General features: G+C 47.5%; 1 protein-coding gene across 1 annotated transcript; it reads right to left on the reverse strand.

The window, feature by feature from the left end:
• Window positions 1-504: 504 nt before the first annotated feature.
• Window positions 505-20534, reverse strand: LOC141999199 (sodium-dependent serotonin transporter-like). Its single transcript, XM_074972358.1, has 13 exons — window positions 20315-20534; window positions 15528-15662; window positions 14693-14912; window positions 13984-14122; window positions 11961-12095; window positions 9317-9420; window positions 7688-7815; window positions 6765-6877; window positions 5787-5918; window positions 4743-4842; window positions 4304-4404; window positions 1789-1956; window positions 505-908 (listed from the first exon to the last, which is right to left on the reverse strand). The coding sequence occupies exons 1-13, from the start codon at window positions 20532-20534 to the stop codon at window positions 828-830; spliced, it is 1776 nt and encodes a 591-aa protein (XP_074828459.1). The 3' UTR covers window positions 505-827.
• Window positions 20535-20654: the final 120 nt, after the last annotated feature.

Genomic DNA, 20654 nt, shown 5'->3' on the forward strand with positions numbered 1-20654 from the left:
GATGGGAGGGAAGTGGATTTAGGTTTAAATACAACACAAGATAGAGTTCCAACCTGTGGTTCTCCCCATGGCTACAGGGACATCCAGGCATGGCAATCCAAGCAGCTCCACTTTGTGGAATGCTCAAATGAGCTGTAACAGAGAAAAGGAGGCTGAAGACCAGGTACCGGGAACTGTGCTTCCAAAGGCAGGAGTTCTGTTGGGTCTGTTGTGCCCTCGGCTCAAGCTGAACCATGTCTGCAAAGGCGTAACTAACATTTAAGCAGATGGTGCAGGTATGGAAGAAGAAGCCACTTTGGGGCCTAACGATGGTACAGTCACAGGGGAGTTGGGAGCACAACCCACTTCATAAATGTGGTTGCCAGACTAGCATGGGGGGCGGGGGTGACTAGATGACCTCTTGAGGTCCCGTCCTGTCCTACCTCTCTGTGATTCTATAACAATCAGGCTTCCGCTCAGACTAAAATTTTATTTATACTTCAGACACATTTAAGGGCCAATCCAGCTCTTGTTGCAGAAAGACTTACTGCCTTCAATGAAGGTTGGATCGAGCCCATTATTAAGACATGGACAGTACAGGCTTTTACTGGGATACTGGTGTGTGTACAGCTGCTATGGAAGGAGGACATGGCTCACAGACAGTGGATTAGGTGTGTTCTCCACACCTCGTGGCGAGCTTTGGCCAGTGAGTACATCTCTTAAGGAGAGAAGCAGGGGAGCAATTTAAACAGTGATGACAGCTTTTCTCTTCCCTGTCCCTTAGTTGGTTTGGTAAGTAACAGTAAAGGTAAACAACAGTCTATTGTCCCTTTGTGTGCACCGTAGGACTATGGCACTGATGACATACATACTGAATCCGCATGCTGGTCTCGTATGGCTTTCTCTGGTCGAATGCACACTGCTAGACGCTAGAGGATACAAGTAAAGAAAAGGCCGGGGGTTAGCTACGGCTCTCGTGGCTAATGCAACTGGTGCCATGTTGGGACAAAAGCTGGGCCGTTTCTCTGCCTCTCTCACGTGCCATTGAAATGCCAGAAGCCTGGGCACATCCTTGTGATTCTCACATAGTTGATGGCACCATGTTGTCTGGTGCAGTTTAAGTCCATCACAAATGATGGTACGACCACTCAGCGGGTGCACTGTGCTCTAAGGTTAATGCTGACAGGTTTCTCTTCGGGCAGGACGGCCCCTAATGTAATTGTGCGTGGGGTGTGGGAGCTCTGTGGATGGGAGATGGGGTCTTTCCCTCAGCTGAGGAGAAATGAGGGACTTTAGAACCTACTGAGCTGCTCTCAGATTGGTCACTACAGTGTGACGTGGGTTTGAAGCCTTTGAGAGGAACTGCTTGTCCTCATGGTTTTAGAAAGATTCAGGCTAATGCAATATAAACCCAGTGGGCCAAGTTCACTCATTGGGGTACACCAGGGAGGAGTTCTGACCATTGTAGACCAGGGATAACCATTAGAGCCATATTCCAGATGGGGCCCCATGGTCCCCTAGCCAGACCTCGAGAAAGGCTTTAAAATGACTGTTGCTGGTCTAGGCCAGGCAGGCCAACAGTACTAGCCTGGGCCAGTTTAAAACTAGTTAATCTGTCATGATTTAATTGCCATGTGAACAAGGTCACTAGGGGATGAGCAGAACTTCTCTACAGAGCTTTCAGACCCTGCCGGCCTGTTGAAGACTTGACCCCTTTCAAGTCTTTCAAGCTGTGTTGCATCAAACTCTGGCTCCTACAATATCTGACCCACACAGGATTGTGACGCATGACACTTAGCTCTTCCTGACCTGTTTAAGGGATCCAGGAGTCCAGACCAGCTTGTACACCATGTAAAAAGGGATACAGATGAAGGACGATGCTCCTATGAGGTACCCCACTGAGATACTCCACTCGGGGTAGTGATAGTCAAACAGCATGAGCGGTGACTGGTCCAGGAGAGAGCTGACTATTATAAACTGTTAACAGATAACACAACCAACGTCAGGCGAGCACATTCACAGAACAGCGCAACAAGTCACATGCTCCACAACCACCCCTCAGCCAGTTTCAGTGAATTCACACCAGGGATGAATCTGACCTGGTGTCTCTTGTGAAGAGGGAACTGGTTAATTAGGGACATGTCAGAAGAGGACAAGTCTCCCCTGAGCAGCGAACTTGGCCTCTCTTACATGTGTCATGTACCACTGCACTGCATCACACGATCTGACAAATTGTCTGAACAATGAAGGCTAAAGAGGCCAGTGGTTAGGCAGAGACTCCTTTCAGGCCAGCTGGGATGCCCCCACCCCTCCACCAGCAAGTCATGGGACCTTCTGCAGTGCAAGGTACTGTGCCAGCTCCTCCAGCACATGGGGGTACATTCATCCCTGGTGTAACCTCATTGAATTCCCAGGGGATCAGTTAGGGGGGATTATTTAGCCCTCAGCTTTATGAGTTTAATGTCTTCTTTTAGGTACATTTGCAAGTGAGTTTAGCGCGAGGGAAAGGTCCTGTGCTCTCAGTCCTGGAGACGGACTCGCTGTCTTTCTCCCCAGAATTGCTCCAGCCCAGGCAGCAGCAGTGCCAGCTTCTTCATTCTGCCCCACCCATGTGCTTCATCCCTGATCTAAGAAGAGTTCAGTCTCCAGAGTCAATTCAGCCAGTGGCCTCTCTGCCTGCACTGCCAGTAAAGGGGCCAGTTAGTACCAGCTCTGAGGCTGGTTTTGTGATGTGGTCATCTGTCCACCAGGAACTTGACTGAGACCAGACTTATCCCATTCAGGCTGCCCCTGGGAGTGCCCCTTTACGGTGCTTGCATTCAGTATCCTGACTCCCCCAGGAATGTTAATAGAGGGCTGGCATTTTGTATACAAGCTTCATGCAGCCTGGGGGAGCTCAGCAACTACAACTCAGGTGCTCTGCAGACTGTCAGTGTCTCCTACTAAAGGGGAATGGCCTGGGATTGAATTTAGAAATCGTAGTTCGTTAGTGTTTGCTGCTGGAGGAGAAGCTGTGGTTTCAGTGTGATACTTTGCTACTTATAATGTGAACAGATATTGCTGTATTGATGGCACCATCAGAACATTCACTGCAATCTCTCTCTCTCTCTCATGCACACACACACACACACACACACACGCCTTAGAAGTCTAGGAGTTTGTTTAAAACTTCTAAGGGCAAAAAAGGAAAATAAAATACAGAATGGAGGGGCAGTAGCGTTTGGGAGAATTTAGAAAGCTAGTGTGGCGATATATCACAATGTGATAAAAAGCCATTTAAAACAGCATCACTAGGTTTTTTCCTCTTGGAATTATTTGTTCATGATTATACTAGCATCACCTTGAACTCGCTCTCCAATTAAATCAAATCAGCGTACAACATCTCACCAATCCCACTATAAATATAAATGGATTGTGCAGCCTAACTTCATGCTCTTATTTCTCAGCGATTTGTATTCTAATCTTTAACAGCTAATCTGGATTTTAAACTGACATTTCCCAGAATTATATTCCTAACACTGATCCAGTTTGTTTGTGGGGTTTTCATCAGATGAAGAAAACAGCACTCCAATCACATGTCTGATTGGTATAACTCAATAATTTTCCTTCTGCCTTGATGACAACCTAGAATCTCAAAGTGCTTAAAACATGAATTAATCCACACAATCCCTCTCCCTGTGCAAAGTAGGTAATATGAATATCCTCCTCGTTTTACAGATGGGGCATTCTTTGAAGTCCAGTGTAAGGTTAGCACTTCAAAGGTGATGGATCCAGTACAAAGCATAGCACTGGAGTTGCATTTAAAGTAGCAAACTTGGCAGGTTAAGCCACAGTACATTGCAGTCTATAGTGTCAATAGCTTTATTTTATGAGGGGGAAATGATAGGGCCGAATTCATTGCTGGTGTAAGCAGGCATGATTGTGTTGACTTTAACTGAATTGCGGCTGCCAGCTGTGAGCTTGGCCCATGGTACATAGATTCTTATGAGCCTGAGCATATATTATATGGCCTTTTCTTTGACAAATACACAGTCTCAGTGAGTACAGACAGCATGTCATGCTCCCTTTTGAACTTAAGAGTTTCCTATTGATTTCTTGCTACCACAGACAAAGGGGAGACTTTCCATAAGCAGCCCTTCTCCCTGACACATCCAAGTGGTTTTCTCTGTCACCATGAACTGGACAGGAAACTGCATGGGCATCTATGGGTCACAGGCTGTCAGGCTGCGTGCCAGAGTTCCAGCAAGCCGGAGAGGGACTTGCAGGGTAGAAGGTTAAAGGAAAGTTGGAAACTTAATTTTTTGCTTGGGACAAATATACTCACCGCTAAAAAGGCAGGGCTGATGGCAACCCAGCAGACCTTCCAGAATATCCCTGGGGTGAAGCCCAGCATGGCTTTGACATCATTACAGAACCTCTGAATTCCTGTATGGGGGAGCAGGGGGCAGGAAAATCACAGACATGGCGTCACTGTCACGGCAGGGAGAAATCAGGCAGCACATGCAGAGCAGAGGACGTATTTAGAAAGAGTTTCATGAAAGTGCTGGGAACTGCTACACGTGTAGGTGGCTGTCGTTGGCCCTAGCCATTGGACAATTCATGCTCCTATAAACATTTATACACAGGGAGTCCATTGAAGTCACTGGAACTTACTCATGTGCATGGAGTATAGCACGTGCGTAAGTCTTTGCAGGATCATGACCGTAGGTTATTCTGGTGCATAATATAAGCCTAGTGCTGGAGAGGGATTTTTTTCTCCTTACCGTAAAACCATGACACAGCTATTGCTTCCAGTAACACCACCGCCAGAATTGAGCAGCCGGCACCAAACTCCTCCAGCAGTTTGACAACATATGCTCCACCCTGGAATAACAAACACAAGCAGGCTGTAATTTTAGCGGCTCTTACATGGGAAGTGCAATGCTCAATTTTAGCCACTTCTATTGCACTAGTTTTCTCAAGCTTTCCAGTCACACTGGCGCTAACAAGCCCCATGTGCTGCTTGGGCGTGAAGGGGTTAAGAAGAAAATGAAGGAGACTTTTTTTCTCTCCCTCAGGGTATTGGTTCAGGTGCCAGTCATGGGGCTGACTGATTGAGGGAGTCAGTATAAAGGGAGACTGCTGGGACACGTTAAGAGGAGCTAGATGTAAAAACAGGGAGAGAAGAGTTCTATGTTAACCCTCCGCCCCGCATGGAACAGGAACATACCAACAAAGCAGCATGGGGTCTGAAAAGGAAAACAAGGACACTTCAAACTACTAGAGTGTTTTGAATGTGTCAGCAAAATAGTCGATAACGGAGAGCCAGCTGATGAAGCTTATTTGGACTTTCTCAAAGCCTTTGACTAAGTCCCACACTCAAGGAAACTAATTAGTTTTGGGCTGAGGGGTACAGCTTTGTTATGAACTGGCTAAGAGACATGAGAAAAACCAATAGCAATAAATGACCCATCGTGGTTCCCTCAGGTTTGGGCTAGGACTGTTGTTTAGTACATTTATTAATGATCTGGGACATGGCATAGACAGCAAGGTAGCAAAATTTGCAAGTGACACAAAATTAGCCAAGCTAGTTGAGGGTGGAGAAAGTTGTGAAGAACTCTAGAGAGACTTTCCCAAGCCAGGTGAAGGGGTGGTGCAGTGGAAATTCAATGCTGACAAATGCAAAGTCATTCTGATTGGTAAAGATCATCTGAACTGGGCTCTATGTTAGCTGTAGCCAGTTTTCCTGGCTGAACTTTTTGCAAAGCCTGTGATGTTGGGCCTGCAGAGGAAGGAGGTAGCATCTAATGTGGCTCAGACTTACTCACGTGCGTAAGGGTGGTGAGAGAGCCCAGAAAGCATATGGTGATGAGGCTAAGTACGAACAGCTCTCTTTGCTTTGCTAGGATGTGAGGGTATTCGTCCATTACCGCCGTGATCACAGCTTCCAGGCCTCCAAACTGCAAAAGCAGCCAGAGGGTGAGCCAGGAAAATGAAGCACAGGGTGAAATTTTGCTCTTGGTGCAATCCCACTAATGTGTGTGTTGGTTCATTAGCTTCATTGGTCTTTTCTGTGATTTACACCCATGTAACGGAGAGCAAAATTTACTCCCTCCCCAGGGTTTGATTTACAATTTCCTGCACAGATGTTATCAACTGTGGGGAACGTGGTTTACCATGGTTCACCATGGTTTATTTTCACATTTTAAAAAAAATAATGAAATCTTATAATAAAATGTTCAAATGAAAAGAAATTTATAGAACACGAAAACCTTTTTTTTTTTTGGTGAAAACTTTTACACTTTTGTGTTTTCCCATTTTCCCACCAGCTTTACCAAAGCTCAAGTTCTTCTGGCATCTCAGGGGCTTGTAAGGAACATTGATAGGCCAAGTAACACCAAATAGAAATAGGGCCTGATCCTGAGACATGCTGAGCACCCGTTGCTCCCACAGCCTACAGGGAGTATTGCTCAAGACCCAGTCCTAGTTCTTTTGAAGCCAGTATTCCACTCACATAGACTTTGGGGGAAGCAGGATCAGGCCCTTACTGAACAGAGAGGAATCAAAGACATGTTGAGTTCATCCACACCTGGGTCATATTTAGAGAGGTACAGATGGCGTATTCTTTGTTACCTTTCCTGTCCCCTCCCACCTGTGCACCCCACCCCCCATTTTGAATGATATATAGCAGTGACCAAAAGTCCCACCCCAAAATAACCCTTCTGGGAGCGAGGGGCCTGGAATGTACAATCATGCCTTTCTTGGATCATTTTGCTCTCGCCCCATAGGGAAATCAAAGTACCTACCGTGCTGTCCAACCCCAGCGTGATCATCATGAGGAAGAATATGATAGCAAAGAAGGTAGAGCCCACCATATTTGCGATGGCCTCAGGGTAGGTGATAAAAAGGAGACTTGGACCTAGAAGGGAACGTCAGGTTACGTCCTTCCATCCGGTTGCTATGAAAATAGTCTGTGATATGAAAGTCCCAGGGCATCTGCTTTCTGCTCATGATGGCAAAAGCTGGAAGAAGTAAGGTGATTTTCTTCCCATGCCGGAAAAACATTTAGATGGAGATTTTCAAATGCGTGAGTGGCAGATAAATGTCTGTGAAAATCTTGCCCTTACTCATCCCAGCCAGCCGTTACCAGTCTGGGATTTCCCTTCCCGGGTTGCTGGGGATTCCATCCCCTCCTGTGGCAGGTTATTCCATTTCCCAATTGACCTCGCTCTTGCTTAGTCTAATCATTTCAGCTTTGGCCATTGCTGTGTCTGTAGGCACCAATAGTGGGCACTGCACACAGTAGCTCCCTAACTTCACCCCACATTTGTTAGCTTGCAGAGGACCATATTCTGCTCCCACTTGCAGCCGTGTGACTCCAGCACTTTGACATTTCTAGGAAAGCTCCAACCTAAGTCGTGGTCTGGAATCTAAACGTTCATGCAGTGATCACTGTACAGACACACAGTATTTAAGCCCTGTGAGGTTGGTCAGAACGGTCTTTCCTTATGATACATGGGGACATTTGAGGCACAGAAAGGGGAAGTGACTTGCCCTGGGTCATACAGCAAAGCAAGGGACCTAACTCAGACCTTGATGCTCAGTATGCTGGTTTCACCCCGAGTCCCTAATGCATGGTTCCAGAGAGGCAGCTTGCTGATATCCAGAGCTGGCCAGGACTAAGGGGAAGGGTGCTATTCCAAGGCTATCAGGTGTAAGGGAGGCAAACCTTTATCTTTTGCTACATCTTCCACCTCCACATCTCTCATTTCAGCCATGTAGCCCAGCACTGTGAAAATGACAAACCCTGACAGGAAGCTGGTCAGACAGTTCACTGCGCTGGTGACAATGGCGTCTCTGGAAGGCAGAACAGGAGTGGGTGACTTGAAGGGCAAGGTATTTCAAAAACTGGTTTTGCATTTGTATTTCTAGCCCCAGTACCTAGAGGCCCAAAACCTTCCCCTTATCCCCCTCCCCAAAGAAACCATAAAGAGTAAGAGCTGTATCAGTGGGGTTCAGTTCGCTCACATCATGAGGCACAAGAAGGATTCATTCCCATGCGGCTGAGTGGCCAGGACTGCTGCTGCTTCCAGCTCTGGAGGCAGGATTCGTGTTTGGGAAGGACAACTCTGCTTGCTTAGGAATGAACAAAGAGCCGGGCAGAATCTCCTTAAGAGTCCAAGCACCACGGAGTACGGCACCCACCGGCGTAAGTGCTGGGATTTGCATTGCACCTGGGAAGTCCAATCTCTGGGACACTGACAACCAGCCAGGAGCCAGAGGGCTGCCCAGCCTGCTCCGTGCAGAACAGAGTAGGCTTTACACTGTCAGAGTTGGGATTAGCGCTCCGTAGTGCCTGGCCGCTCCTCTCTCAGTGAGGATCCCAAAGATTGCACATCTGGAAGTTTGGATCCTGCAGTGACAATTGGTTCAAGGCAGCCCTCAGTCTAGGTGACAGCATGGTCTCCCCCGGTGCTGGGATGAGAGCACTGAATAATTTGGGGCGGCTGGCCCTGCCTGTTGGGGGTGTGACCGATATGTGCAGAAACAGCAGGGAGGGATAGCTCAGTGGTTTGAGCATTGTCCTGCTAAACCCAGGGTTGTGAATTCAATCCTTGAGGGGGCCATTTAGGGATTTGGGGCAAAAATTGGGGATTGGTCCTGCTTTGAGCAGGGGGTTGGACTAGATGACCTCCTGAGGTCCCTTCCAACCCTGAGATTCTACGAAACTGGTTCTTTCTGGAGGGCAGAGACAATTCTAAGACCCACCCAGCTGAGCAATCCCATGAAAGCCCCCAGTGCCCTCTGGGAATCCACTGAAAGGTGCCTAGCTGCTTAGAAGCAGCATTCCCAGGCAGCAGAGAAGTGGCTGCTGATACCCTCCCTCACCAGTGCATGTGAGCAAGAGGGTAGCTGGAGGCCCTTGGCAGAGGCTTGGGCTCGCTATCCTGCCGTGATGTGGCTCGGGGTGCGCTGCCTGACCACACAGGACTTGCACTTTCAGGGGTATTTTTGCTCAGACAGAGGCCCAGCCGCCCTTCTGCAGGTGCAGTTTGTGCCTTCAGAACTTGCACCTGCACCTTTGTACCCGGCGGAGATGAACTGGGGACCCCGTTCTAAGAACTTGCTCCTCTGGTTCTTCCATTTGCACTGGAGGGAATGAGGAGCCAAAGGACTAGGATTCTCACCTGCAGGCAAGAAGGGGGGACAAGCAGCAGGCCCACCGGAGGGAGCCTGCCCTGCGCTAGCCCGTGCAGAGATGTGGCTGAGTTTTCTGTGTGTTCTGCTGCACATGGGAGGCTCAGCTCACATCCCTGCTTCTGGCTATTCTGCCAGGGTGGAGTCCACGGTTTCTTACCGGTAACAGTTGTTGTTGAAATGGTTGTAACTGGCAAGCGCGAGAAGAACACCAAATCCTGGGCCCAAGGAGAAAAAGATCTGGGCAGCAGCGTCAACCCAAACCTGGCCGAAGAAGCAGAGACACTGGTTAGACGCAGGAGAGCAGGTGGATCCCAGGGGCTGTGACCCGGCCAGGAAGCGCATCTCTCAAACACACACCGGCTGCCTCCCACTCTCAGGAAGACAGTGGCAGGGGGTGTGAATCTGGGCACCACAAATAGGTCAGCTCCCTTTGCATTCTCTCTGACTCCCAGGCCGTGTGTAATGGAGTGCACTTCTTACCGTCTGTTTCTGAAATTTGCCTTTTGCCTCATTTTGAAAGTGCAGAAAAAATTCCAGGTTGGCCAGGGTGCCTGTGGCACCGTGCCTCATGTGTGTATGTCTGCTCTTTTCAGGACCCGTCTGCGCAGGGCAATTGCATCACTCTGGAGCATGACCCAGAGGAGTGGTGGTAACTAACATGGTATTAGACTCAACTGAGTATAGAAAGGGTATCATGTCAGCAGGTCATGGTTAGCCCCAGGGATCAACCAGCTGCTCCAATGCTGAATGCTCTATGCTAGATTCTTGTTTACACTGTAGCCCCTCTGCACCATTCTCACAGTGCCGACAGGTGTTACGTGTGTAAATGTAATAGTTCCCATGCAGCTCAGGGACCGGCTTTAACACAATGTGAGGTCCCAGTGCAGACGAGCCCTTGGGTTGTGTGTCACATTGGTGACCCCTATTTAAATATATTTTCCTGAATACTGTTTTTGGATGTGGTTCCCTTGCTTGCCCTTGCTCTCCAATTCCTCCTGGAAGGACACCCCAGACATAGGGAGGAGTTGGGGAGACAGCTCTTCTAGGATGAAGGGAAGCAGGTGCCCTTCCAAGGGTAATTTAGCAGCAGAGAACTTGAGCAATGACACCTAATTCAGCTGCAATCTAAGCAGAGAAATCAGGATGAGAGAAGGGATGAGGATGTGAAACTGCAGTACTCCCGAACCGTCTCCTGGCATCCAGCTACACAGGGGCTTGGCTCACACTTCCTGGAAGAAGTGATGGCTGCAGCATGATTGGCTGTGTTTCTGTTTTGAAAGGATTTAATTGGAAAGTATATCACTGATTACCTTTAATGAAAATTCTCAAGTGCAGCTCTGCAGTAATTACAGACAGGAAGTCTGTTGTCAGGCCAGCTTTACAAAGATAGGGCGAAAACACAGCATAAATAACACTCAACGGCAAATGAGATGGGTGATTCAATTAAAGATTTACATTTCCAAGAGCTTGTCCAGTGTGCCTCTATTTTCTGAACGAATAATGACCCCATTACTCTCTGGGTCTCAGATCTGCGCTGGGAGTCTTTGCCAAATGAATCCGCAAGCACTAGCTGCTGGAGGGGTTGGTGTGGCATTTAAAGGCAGTTGAGGTGGATACAGCAGATGTACCATCATGTGGGAGGATGGGAGATCCAGGAGGTGCAATTAATGTCACATTAAGCACATTTAACGCTGCTGCTCGCATCATCTCCCTCTGATTGGTTGCTCTGATCACATCAGCCCCTCCCTCTGAGTCCCCCCTTCTCTACCACATTGCTTACAAGTCTTTGTCCTTGCCTTTAGACTGGGACTGTTCAGCCTACGAAAGAGACAACTAAGGGAGGATATGATTGAGGTCTATAAAATCATGACTGGTGTGGGGAAAGTGACTAGGGATGTGTTATTTACCCCTGCACATAACACAAGAAGCAGGGGTCACCTAATGAAATTAGTAGGCAGCAGGTTTAAAACAAATAAAAGGAAGTACTTCTTGACACAACGCACAGTCAACCTGTGAAACTCATTGCCAGGGGATGTTGTGAAGGTCAGGAGTAGAACTGGGTTCAAAAAAGAACTAGATAAGTTCACGGAGGATAGATCCCTCAATGGCTATTAACCAAGATGGTCAGGGATGCAACCCCATGCCCTGGGTGTCCCTAAATCTCTGACTGCCAGAAGCTGGGACTGGATGACAGGGGAGTAATTGCCGTGTTCTGAAACACCTGGAACCAGCCACTGTCGGAAGACAGGATACTGAACTTGATGGGTCATTAGTCTGACCCTGTGTGGCCGTTCTTATGTTCTTTAAGGCCCCGCATGACGTAGCCCCAGCCTGTAGCTCCAGCCGTGGAAGGGCAGTATGGTTAGGGCTCTGTTACCATTATGTTGCACTCAGAGCAGCGGGAGGCGACATGACAGAAGAAGGCCCGTGTCCAGTCAACACAACAACCTCCAGCCTGGCTGGTGCTGGCAGAGATCCTACACATCTCATTGTCCCTCATGTAGCCAAGACTGTTGAGTTTGGGCTGGCATGTGTGGAGCTTACCCTGTGTCTGTCCATGCTATACCTGTCCTGGGATAGACAAGCAGAGGCCTGATGTCTCCAGGGCTGTCAAGCCAGCTCTGACATCACAGAAATGGTTTTAAATATAAAAACGAAACAGAGCATTGAACCTGTCTTAGCATCTTCCAGGCTCTCGGGTGGCTCCTGTGCACATCACTAAATACAACAAACCCCCAGCAGCAAGGAGTGCTCCTTCGCAGATCAGAGCCTGTGAAGAGGCTCTGCTGGGTGTAACTTACAGCAGTGCTCATGAGCTTCTCCCAGTCGGGTCTGAGATAGAAGACGATCCCTCTCCAAGCCCCTGGCAGAGTAGCTCCCCGAACCAGCAGTATGAGGAGGACGATGTAAGGCAGCGTAGCTGTCACCCACACCACCTGAAAGGAGAGACCGGACAAGGGTTTCAGTGACCAGGAGAGACATATGCCGGCGGCTCCTCTAGGTCACATCCAGCAAAGAATATTAATGCAGATATTCGCAGAGTCGTCACCAATGCTCTGTGTCAAATGGCCTCCCGTCTTTGTGTCTGAGCCGGTGAGAGACGAACGGAATTCAGTTTTGGTGGCCACTGTTTGGAATGATCGCTCTGCTGGGGGGAGGTCAGGAAATGACTCTCCAAACCTCAGTGACATTAGAGTCTGCGCCTGGCTTGCTGATCTGTGGTGCAGTTAGCTTAGAATGGGTTCACTCATTGCCTTTGGCAAATGTAGGAAGTAATTTCACACCTCCCAGGTGATGCTGCACTGCTGAGAAAGGATGATAGATACAGCTTGTGGGGGGACTTAGTAACAACTTTGGCAGGGAAATAGCTAGATGGACCTCATGTAGTCTTTGCAAGACTTAGATCTTACAACTATGCATTCCCATGTTTGACCTGGGAGTAGGTGGGGGAAGTTTGTGCTCAGGGGCTATGCATGCACTGATCATTCAGATATAACAGTCGGAACAGAGGTTACCCTAATTGATCCTAACAACAACATTCTATGCTATGTGCTTATTCTGGAGGCCTGATTTGTGCTGAGCCCCCACTGGCTCCAAGTGGGCACCGCACGAGCGGGCCACCACGTTTCCGCCAAATCTTGTGTCACTGAAAAATGCAGATTCGGCAACATCAAAATGTTTGGGGAATCTGGAAAAAGAAAAGGAGTACTTGTGGCACCTTAGAGACTAACCAATAGTCTCTAAGGTGCCACAAGTACTCCTTTTCTTTTTGCGAATACAGACTAACACGGCTGTTACTCTGAAACCTGGGGAATCTGGGTCGGTTTGGCTGAATTGTTTCAGTTAAAAACCAGACACAGCTTCTGAACAAGTCAAAATGTTTCAATTTTTCAATTCAAAATGACTTTGTTTTGAAAGTTCCTTCAACTTTGGTTTTTGTTTTTTTTTTTAATTAAAACAAACCCTTAAATGCTTGAAATCAAAGCAAAACATTTCATTCTACCCCACATAATTTTTTCAACTTTTTGAGTCACTGAAAAATTTTAAAAATTTTGTTTTGGGGTTGGAGTGAATTTTCTTTTTTTACTTGCCATTGAATCAAAAAATCAGTTATCTGCACAACTCTACTCAGCACTGCTGGAAATCAGGCCAGGAGGTGTGTTTTTTGCTTCTGCTTCCCATTTATTCTTCTGCAGACAGTAGTACAGCGTACAGACAGAACCCCACCATTATGGCTGGCAAGCAAGGAGTGCCCAGTTTCAAGGGCACCTTAAATTGTCGAAAGAGACTGTATTTGGCACTGGACTGGAGTGAGTACCATCGTTGCAAGCTTTGGGGCAGTGGGAACATGAGGCAGACAGACTGCAGGAGAAACCACCTGCATTTCTTATGGACTGTCCCATGACGGTAGAGCAGATATGAGTTACAATATATTGGATGAATTTTGCCTTTTTTCTTTTATTTGCAGATTGCCAGGGATCAGATGCCAGAGTTCTCACATGTGTTTATTGTTGAAATGACTCCCATATTTCATGGGTGAGCAATCCTTGGGCGTCAGACCTTCGGCAATGTGCAATCCCTGCTCTGTCAAGGAGTCCCATCCATTACAGCAGATCACAAGCGCAGTGAATGCGCTGTACCAAGCTCCTCTGCTGAGGTGCTTGCTTGTGAGATGCAAAGTGCTAGGGGTGTGCATCTACCCAGCAGGCCCTGAGGGTTAATGCGCCAGGCTCTGTGTTAGCCGTATGATGCCTCTGCACTGAAATATGATGTTATTACTATTCGGACGCTGCCAGGAAGATCAGGTGTGGGAGCCCTCCTTACCTTCCCTGAGGTTTTCACTCCTTTCCACAGGCTGAAGTAAACAATCGTGAAGATGAGAAAAAGGCAAAGGATAAGCTGCCAGCGGATCCCGCCGACGTCATACAGGCCACTGGATTTCTGAATCTCAAGGACCTTTCTCCTGTGGCAAAAAACCCCGGCGGCTTAGTCACTAATACAAGAAAGAGAAGGGAATGCTGAGCCATTGTCCACTGGTAGGCTGATGTAATGGTCAGATCTGACACTCTGCCCCTGGTATGCACAGTCCAGAATGCCCTTCGGCAGAAGGAACATTGTCAAGCTGTGACAGACCTGTAGGAATCACGGTCAAGAGAGTAAGGCCGAAACCTAAGCACTGGGACTCCTACATGCTGCTCTTCACCCAGTCCCTGGCTCGCTGTGTATAATGGCCTCGGGTTGGCAAATCATGTAACCACTCTATGCCTCAGTTTCCCGGCATGTGAAATGAGGGTAATACTACTTACTCACCACATGGAGCAGCAGGAGCCATGTTTGTAAATCTTGCTGAGAGTCCCAAATGAAAATATAAAGCAGTGTTATTATGTGTGTGCCTGAAACGGAAATGCCAAGGATCATTCCCTCTGCTACTCTGCACAGTAGGCCCTCATGCTGAGGCGCTGTGGTGACTGGATGCCAACGAGCGAGAGATTCCCTCCTCGCCCAGTCACGAAATCCACTTACATGCACTTACGTATAAAACTCTTCTGCTGGCGACTTAGAGAAGGTGGTCCAAGTCACGTTGCTCTTTCCAAAGTAGTTGGTGCAGTTCGGGGTGTTCCAGGGATTGTCACAGCTTGTCCAGGGCAGGGTACCAGTGAAGGAGGAGTAGAAATAATACAAGGCCCAGGCGATGATGGTGTTGTAGTAGAAGGAGACATATAGGGCGATGATGCAAATAGCAAAGCCAATGCCTGTGTGCAGAGAAGGGCGAGGTCTTCAGAGGAGCACATCATGGGGTCCCTGGGAACCAGGCAGTCCATGCATATTGGTTCTCTTCCACATCAGCCATGGCATCCCTGCATAACTCCATGGGACTGAGTGTGAGCTGTACACAGAGCACTGGATTCCAGGGATTGGAGCTTTATTCCAATGCACTGCTAGTAGTTAGTTGTCTCAGGCCAGTTAATGAAGTTACATCTGGGATGAATTTGCCCTATTGTGACAGCTACTTATTTCTGTGGTTTTCCGTATTTTGGACACTGCTGCTTTTCGAGGAGCAGGGGAACAGGTTGGGGGAAGGGAAATGAGAAGGGGAAGGGATCCCGGGAGTGGGGTCAGGGAGCTGGGGAGCTTGGACAGCCGTGTGCTGCAAGGCTCTGTGTGCTGGGAAGGAGGGGCAGTGGAGACATGGAAGAGGTGTTATCTGTGAGCTATAATATTACTGCAGATGCATCTCACAAGGGGTGACAATGTACCTACCTTCAGCAGGACTCTTATTTACCTTAATTTCTCTGGCAAAGCAGAGGACACAGCCCGTTAATGCTAAGTGAATGTTGAGTTTCCAGGGTGGGGGCAGGGTGTCTCACCTTTAAAGATGGGACAGATGCGTTTCCAGATGGAGATAGCTCCTGTCCTATGAAACTGTCCCAGGGCCAGCTCCATGTAGAAGAGAGGTACTCCTCCAAAGATGGCCATCAGAGTGTAAGGAATGAGAAAGGCCCCTGCAGAGAGAGAGGCAAAACCACCACAGAACATCATGGCATCCACAGCAGCAAAGGCAGACTCACAAGCCAGCCAGGCAGGTTGGGAATATCTATTTGAAACAGCATGTCCCGGCTCCAGATCTGAGTCACCGATCCTGCCCCTCTCTGAGCCCAGGGCAGGCACCTGAGCTCAAATCCTGCCCTACTAAAGTCCATGGGAGTTTTCCCATTGACTTCAACAGAGCCAGGATTGCACCCCGAAGTCACAGCTGTGACTTTCCTGCTACCTCTTTGACACAGGGCTGGTTGCACAAGGGCTCTGCACCCCTCATGGCAGCACTGGAAAAGACCTCTTCCTACACAGCCCACATCGGCATCCGAACCCTGACAACAAGGGACCCATTTATGTAGCAGACCTGCCTGCAAACAGGTAGGTATGTACCAATCCCCCAGCTTCCTGGGGAGTTGATGCTGGTGGAGTTACACAAAAGGTGAATTTGGCCCATCTTCCATGCAATATGTGGAAATGTAGATGAGAGATCGTTTACTGAGTGGGCTCAGTTTCTGTGGGACATACTGCAAATTCTCAACAACACTGTCTGGGTACATGCATGCTTGTAACTGAGCCAATGAATCAATGTTTTCTCCCTATGAGCTGTGGTAACACACTGGCTTTTATGAGTGGTTGGATGTTCTGAAGTTTGTATGCGATTGTATCATTACTTGTACGTAAAGGGGCCCAATTTTAGCCAGGAACAGACGGATTGGCTGTAACACTGGGCAATGCAGACGATTGGAAGGGAGAGAATGAGATATTAAGCACCTTTCAGGTTTTAAAGGCTCTACAGACAAAATCCTAATGAATATGTATTGTCACTCAATGAACTCAATAATTAATGCTGTAATTTGCATTATTCATAACGATGCTGTAATTACCAGGGTTAGACTTGTGCCCACTGGATTCTTTCTAACTGGAACTGCTCTCTCTATTCATCAGAATACCCTACTGGGATTAGTTAACTTACCCCCCACGGCTCCTCTCTCTGAAAGTCCTATACCCGAGGAAATGGCTGTTTTATACTACCCAGTGCACATGTGGGGTTTTCCTTTAAATGAATGGTCACTGGCAAGGGGTCATGTAGGGAGATGTGGGTATCACATGAGTTCCTGTGAATGTGAACAAGGGACATTTAACTCCTTCTGCTCAGGAAGGTACATGACTAGGCGGGGGTGAACCTGCAAAGATGTAGGGTTCCTGCTTGGATCAGCATCCAGAAATCTGGATACTTCTCGAAACTATCTAAGCCCCCTGCAACTGCAGACTCAGGCTGGGAATCCAAGAGCGAGGACTCATTAAACACATTTTCCAATATGCCAGTGTCGCACTGACCCCAGAAAGCCGGAAGACAAGGGCGAAAATGCTTGCTCAGCAGCTGAAAGGCTGCAGTGGCATCAGATCCATGCAAGTGAAGGCAGTGAAGGAAAGTGATCTGGATCCCAAGGGAATTCATGGCTATTCATCCCCACCATTGCCCCACTCCCGGGCCACAGGATGGGCTTGAGCTACCGCAGCAGCCAGCAACAGGGACGGTGTCTTGCTAGATGTCTGTACAGCCCCAAGCACAATGGGAACTGACCCTGAGCACAACTGTAATTTAAACCATAGCGGTGATAACATGAGGTCATGTAACCGATGACGCTGGGTCTCAAGGGGGAGGAGAATGGAAGAATTGTACTGAACTCTTCATTTACAATCAGAACAGGCATAGCCACGCGGCAACCAGTGCAGATGGGATATAGAGCTTGGTTATTACTGGCTCAGCTGGGTCGTACCATTTAAGCACAGCCCAGAGTGAGGGGCAGGGCGGAGCTGCGCTGAGCAGGGGAAGCAATGGGAAGCATTGTACCTTGCAGATACAGAATGCCACCCAGAGCTCCTAGGCCTGCAAAGGCTGAACCTGTGCAGGATGCAGCTTATTACTCCCCAGGAGGGTGCCCTGAGGGGAAGGGAAGCTCTGACTCCATCCCCTTTTGGAGCACTGTGCACAGGAGCATGGGCTTATAGATTCCCTCATGGTGTCAAAAGACTGTCTCCAAACCTCGGTGGCATCAGGCAAGGGCAAGAGAGCGGGAAAGTGAAACGGTTTGTAAAGGGGAAGGCTGCCAGCCCCTGCTCTGCACAGCACAAAGAAAACAACCAGCACCTGACAAAGTACACGGCAGCCCATACTTCTTTCAGCTTCACTGAGCAGTCTCATTCTTGGTAAGCTGGGGAAGGATGCTTCAAAACCACGCTCTCTCTTCTGACCGGGTCCTTTCAAGCATGAGCAAACTGCAACAACTGGGCAGGAATAAATGGTATCCCGTGCCCAAACACGAGCATGCGTTGCCACTGGCCACCTTTTGTAGAAGCCACGTCAGTCTTTCCTAGCAGGATTTCTGACCGCAGATTTCAAGCACTAATCACAAAAGCTGCACTTTCTGCCCCAGCGGTGTCAGAGTGTCCATTAGCCCGAAAGGGGATGATGCTGTTTAGTGACTGGCTGTTTTCAGTGACTGTAACTCCACCCTTTACAGCTGTCAGTTGGAGAGGCACAAACAATCCTGTGTACAATGGTGTCCCTAGCCTCTGTTTGCCAGAAGCTGATTATGGGCGACAGGGAGTAGATCACTTGATTACCTGTTCTGTTCATTCCCTCTGGGGCACCTGGCCACTGTTGGAAGACAAGACACTGGGCTAGATGGACCTTTGGTCTGACCCAGTATGGCCGCTCTTATGTTCTTATGTACAACTGGGACCCCAGAGCACCTTTTAAAGCAGCTAGAAACTAGGCTAAACAGCCTGTTGCTTGAAATCTGTATTTGATATCTTGCCAGGAGCAATAACCCCCGCCCGCCGACAAGTAGTGCTGCAGCAATTCATGTGCATCCTACTGGAGGTCAGCAGAAATAGTCACATGAAATGCAAACAGAGGCATAGAATGATTGAGACCTGGTTCACTACAGTCTCTCTAGCCTGCTCTTTATAGAATCTGATCATTTGCCAAGGAAGAGAACCAATGCTGGGCACCTCTCTGTGCAAGAAAAGCAAAGGCTGCAAACTCCTGACTGAAGCAAGACTGTGCTAGCTGACATTGCTATTCACTACTTTCAGGGAGTGTTTTAAATGTTAATAAAAAAAGAAACGTGTTCACAGGACAGAGTTTAAAAGTTTCCTCTTACTTTGTAGGTAACTTGCAGCCCACAACTGTAACAACTGACACCACATTCAATTTTCTTGAGGGAGAGAAGCTCAGAAACTGGCTTTTATGAAAGCAGAGGGTTGGTCTTGGAAGGAGAGCTTAGGGAATGGCCTTTTCATGAGAGTGCAAATAGTTCTGTAAGTTCTATTGTGTGACAAAAGCAGAATGTCTGCGAGGAAGGAAAGCCAGTTAAAACACAATTACTTTTATTAATGTATATTAGGAGCATAAGTGATGAACCAATCAGATCTGATGTGTGCTCTCTCTCTCTCTCCCCCCTCTCTCTACTTCTCTCTTTGTGCCATTTCCTCTTTCTTTCCTTTATTAAAGACACCCTGTGATTGTTTTGACAGTTTTATTAAATGGCTTTTACATTTATATTTACTTGGCACGTTTAAGGAAAATATGCTCAGGCCAAATTGACCAGCAAGGAGCTAATGGCTGCCCCCAGTTTCACTGGGGTTAATCCAGAATAACTCCATGGATTTCAGTGTAGATATTTTGGATCTACATGGCTGAAACGGAGATCAGAATCCAGCCTGCAGTGTGTAGCCTGGCATTAATTATTTTCTTCTAATTTGCCGTGCATGAAGGTGTGATACCCAAATGGCCATGGCTTTTGGCAGTGGAATCCACTGTGTCTTCTGCAAACAACACAAAGTCTTCATTTCCACATTTTCACTTTCTTAAAAAGGATTTTTCTACTCTTGTTTATTTAAAACAGTTTGTTTGCTCGTCAGTTGCTGGAAACCTGTTCTAAAATCAGGATTCTGGTTTGTCTTGAACTTTCAGGTAATTATTTCTATCAGAAAGAAATAATCGGAATGTTTAATTAATTGGTTGAACTGCTGAAATCTGTTTTATTTAGTTCTGAAGGCTAGTACCATGGACAGCTCCTTAAGGAGCTATTTGGCTTTATTTTTCAAGCCCATAACTGTGCTAGCCATACACCTGTAATCCTGCACAGTAATCTTAAAGCAAGGATGTTTTGGACATTTGAAGTTATGATCTTAAAATGTAAACCATCACAAGTGATCAGTTTCTCAAACTGGGAAGACTGCAAAGTTAATAACAACCACACAGGATTTGATCTTTTTGGTCCCATTTGTCATTTGCCGTTTTCTTTTTTAAAAACTTCTATATTAACCATAAAAATTGCACTTCCCCTCCCATATTCATAAATTCACACCTCTACTCTCATGAGGATCAGCATTGCTGGAAAGATATTTAAAATAAGAACAGGTAAAACAGAAAAGAGAGACAAATCCCAGCAGAAGTTTTGTCATTCACTGAACTTTCTGGGTTCACAATAAATGCTGTAAGAACCAACTAAACAAGAAAGAAATAATACATTTTTAAAATTTGAAAAATAAAAAGTCATTTTCTTTTCTTTAGAAGAGGATTACAAAAATAAAGCTGTGTCCTTACCCCCTCCGTTCTGATAACAGATATAAGGGAACCTCCAGACGTTGCCCAAATCTACAGCAAATCCAATCACTGATAAAAGAAAATCCATTTTTTTGCTCCACTTGTCCCGGGAATCCGTTTGGGTCATGAGCAACACAGGGTTGGCAGTGTAGCTGGGGTTTGTTTTTATATCCTGTCTGGGAAGGCTATCCGCTTGAATTGGAGAGTTTTGCTCTGACATTCTGCCTCTGATGCAAATCCTGCAGGATTCAAGCTGAAGAAGTTTGAGAAGGGAAGGATTTTTTATGGCTCATGACAGCTCCAAGGAGGGGAGTGTCACACTGACTGGGCTTCTCCACCT

Source organism: Natator depressus, chromosome 15, assembly GCF_965152275.1.
Source record: "Natator depressus isolate rNatDep1 chromosome 15, rNatDep2.hap1, whole genome shotgun sequence".
NCBI classification, from domain to species: Eukaryota; Metazoa; Chordata; order Testudines; family Cheloniidae; genus Natator; species Natator depressus.

Excerpts from the sequence above, each read along its gene's own strand:
- LOC141999199 (XM_074972358.1), bottom strand. The coding sequence starts at position 20,534 with ATGTCAGAGCAAAACTCTCCAATTCAAGCGGATAGCCTTCCCAGACAG. Across the intron at positions 6,878-7,687 it reads AGATGTAGCAAAAGATAAAG|GTCCAAGTCTCCTTTTTATC; the intron begins GTTTGCCTCCCT and ends GTTCCCTTCTAG. Across the intron at positions 4,405-4,742 it reads AGCTGTGTCATGGTTTTACG|GAATTCAGAGGTTCTGTAAT; the intron begins GTAAGGAGAAAA and ends TCCCCCATACAG.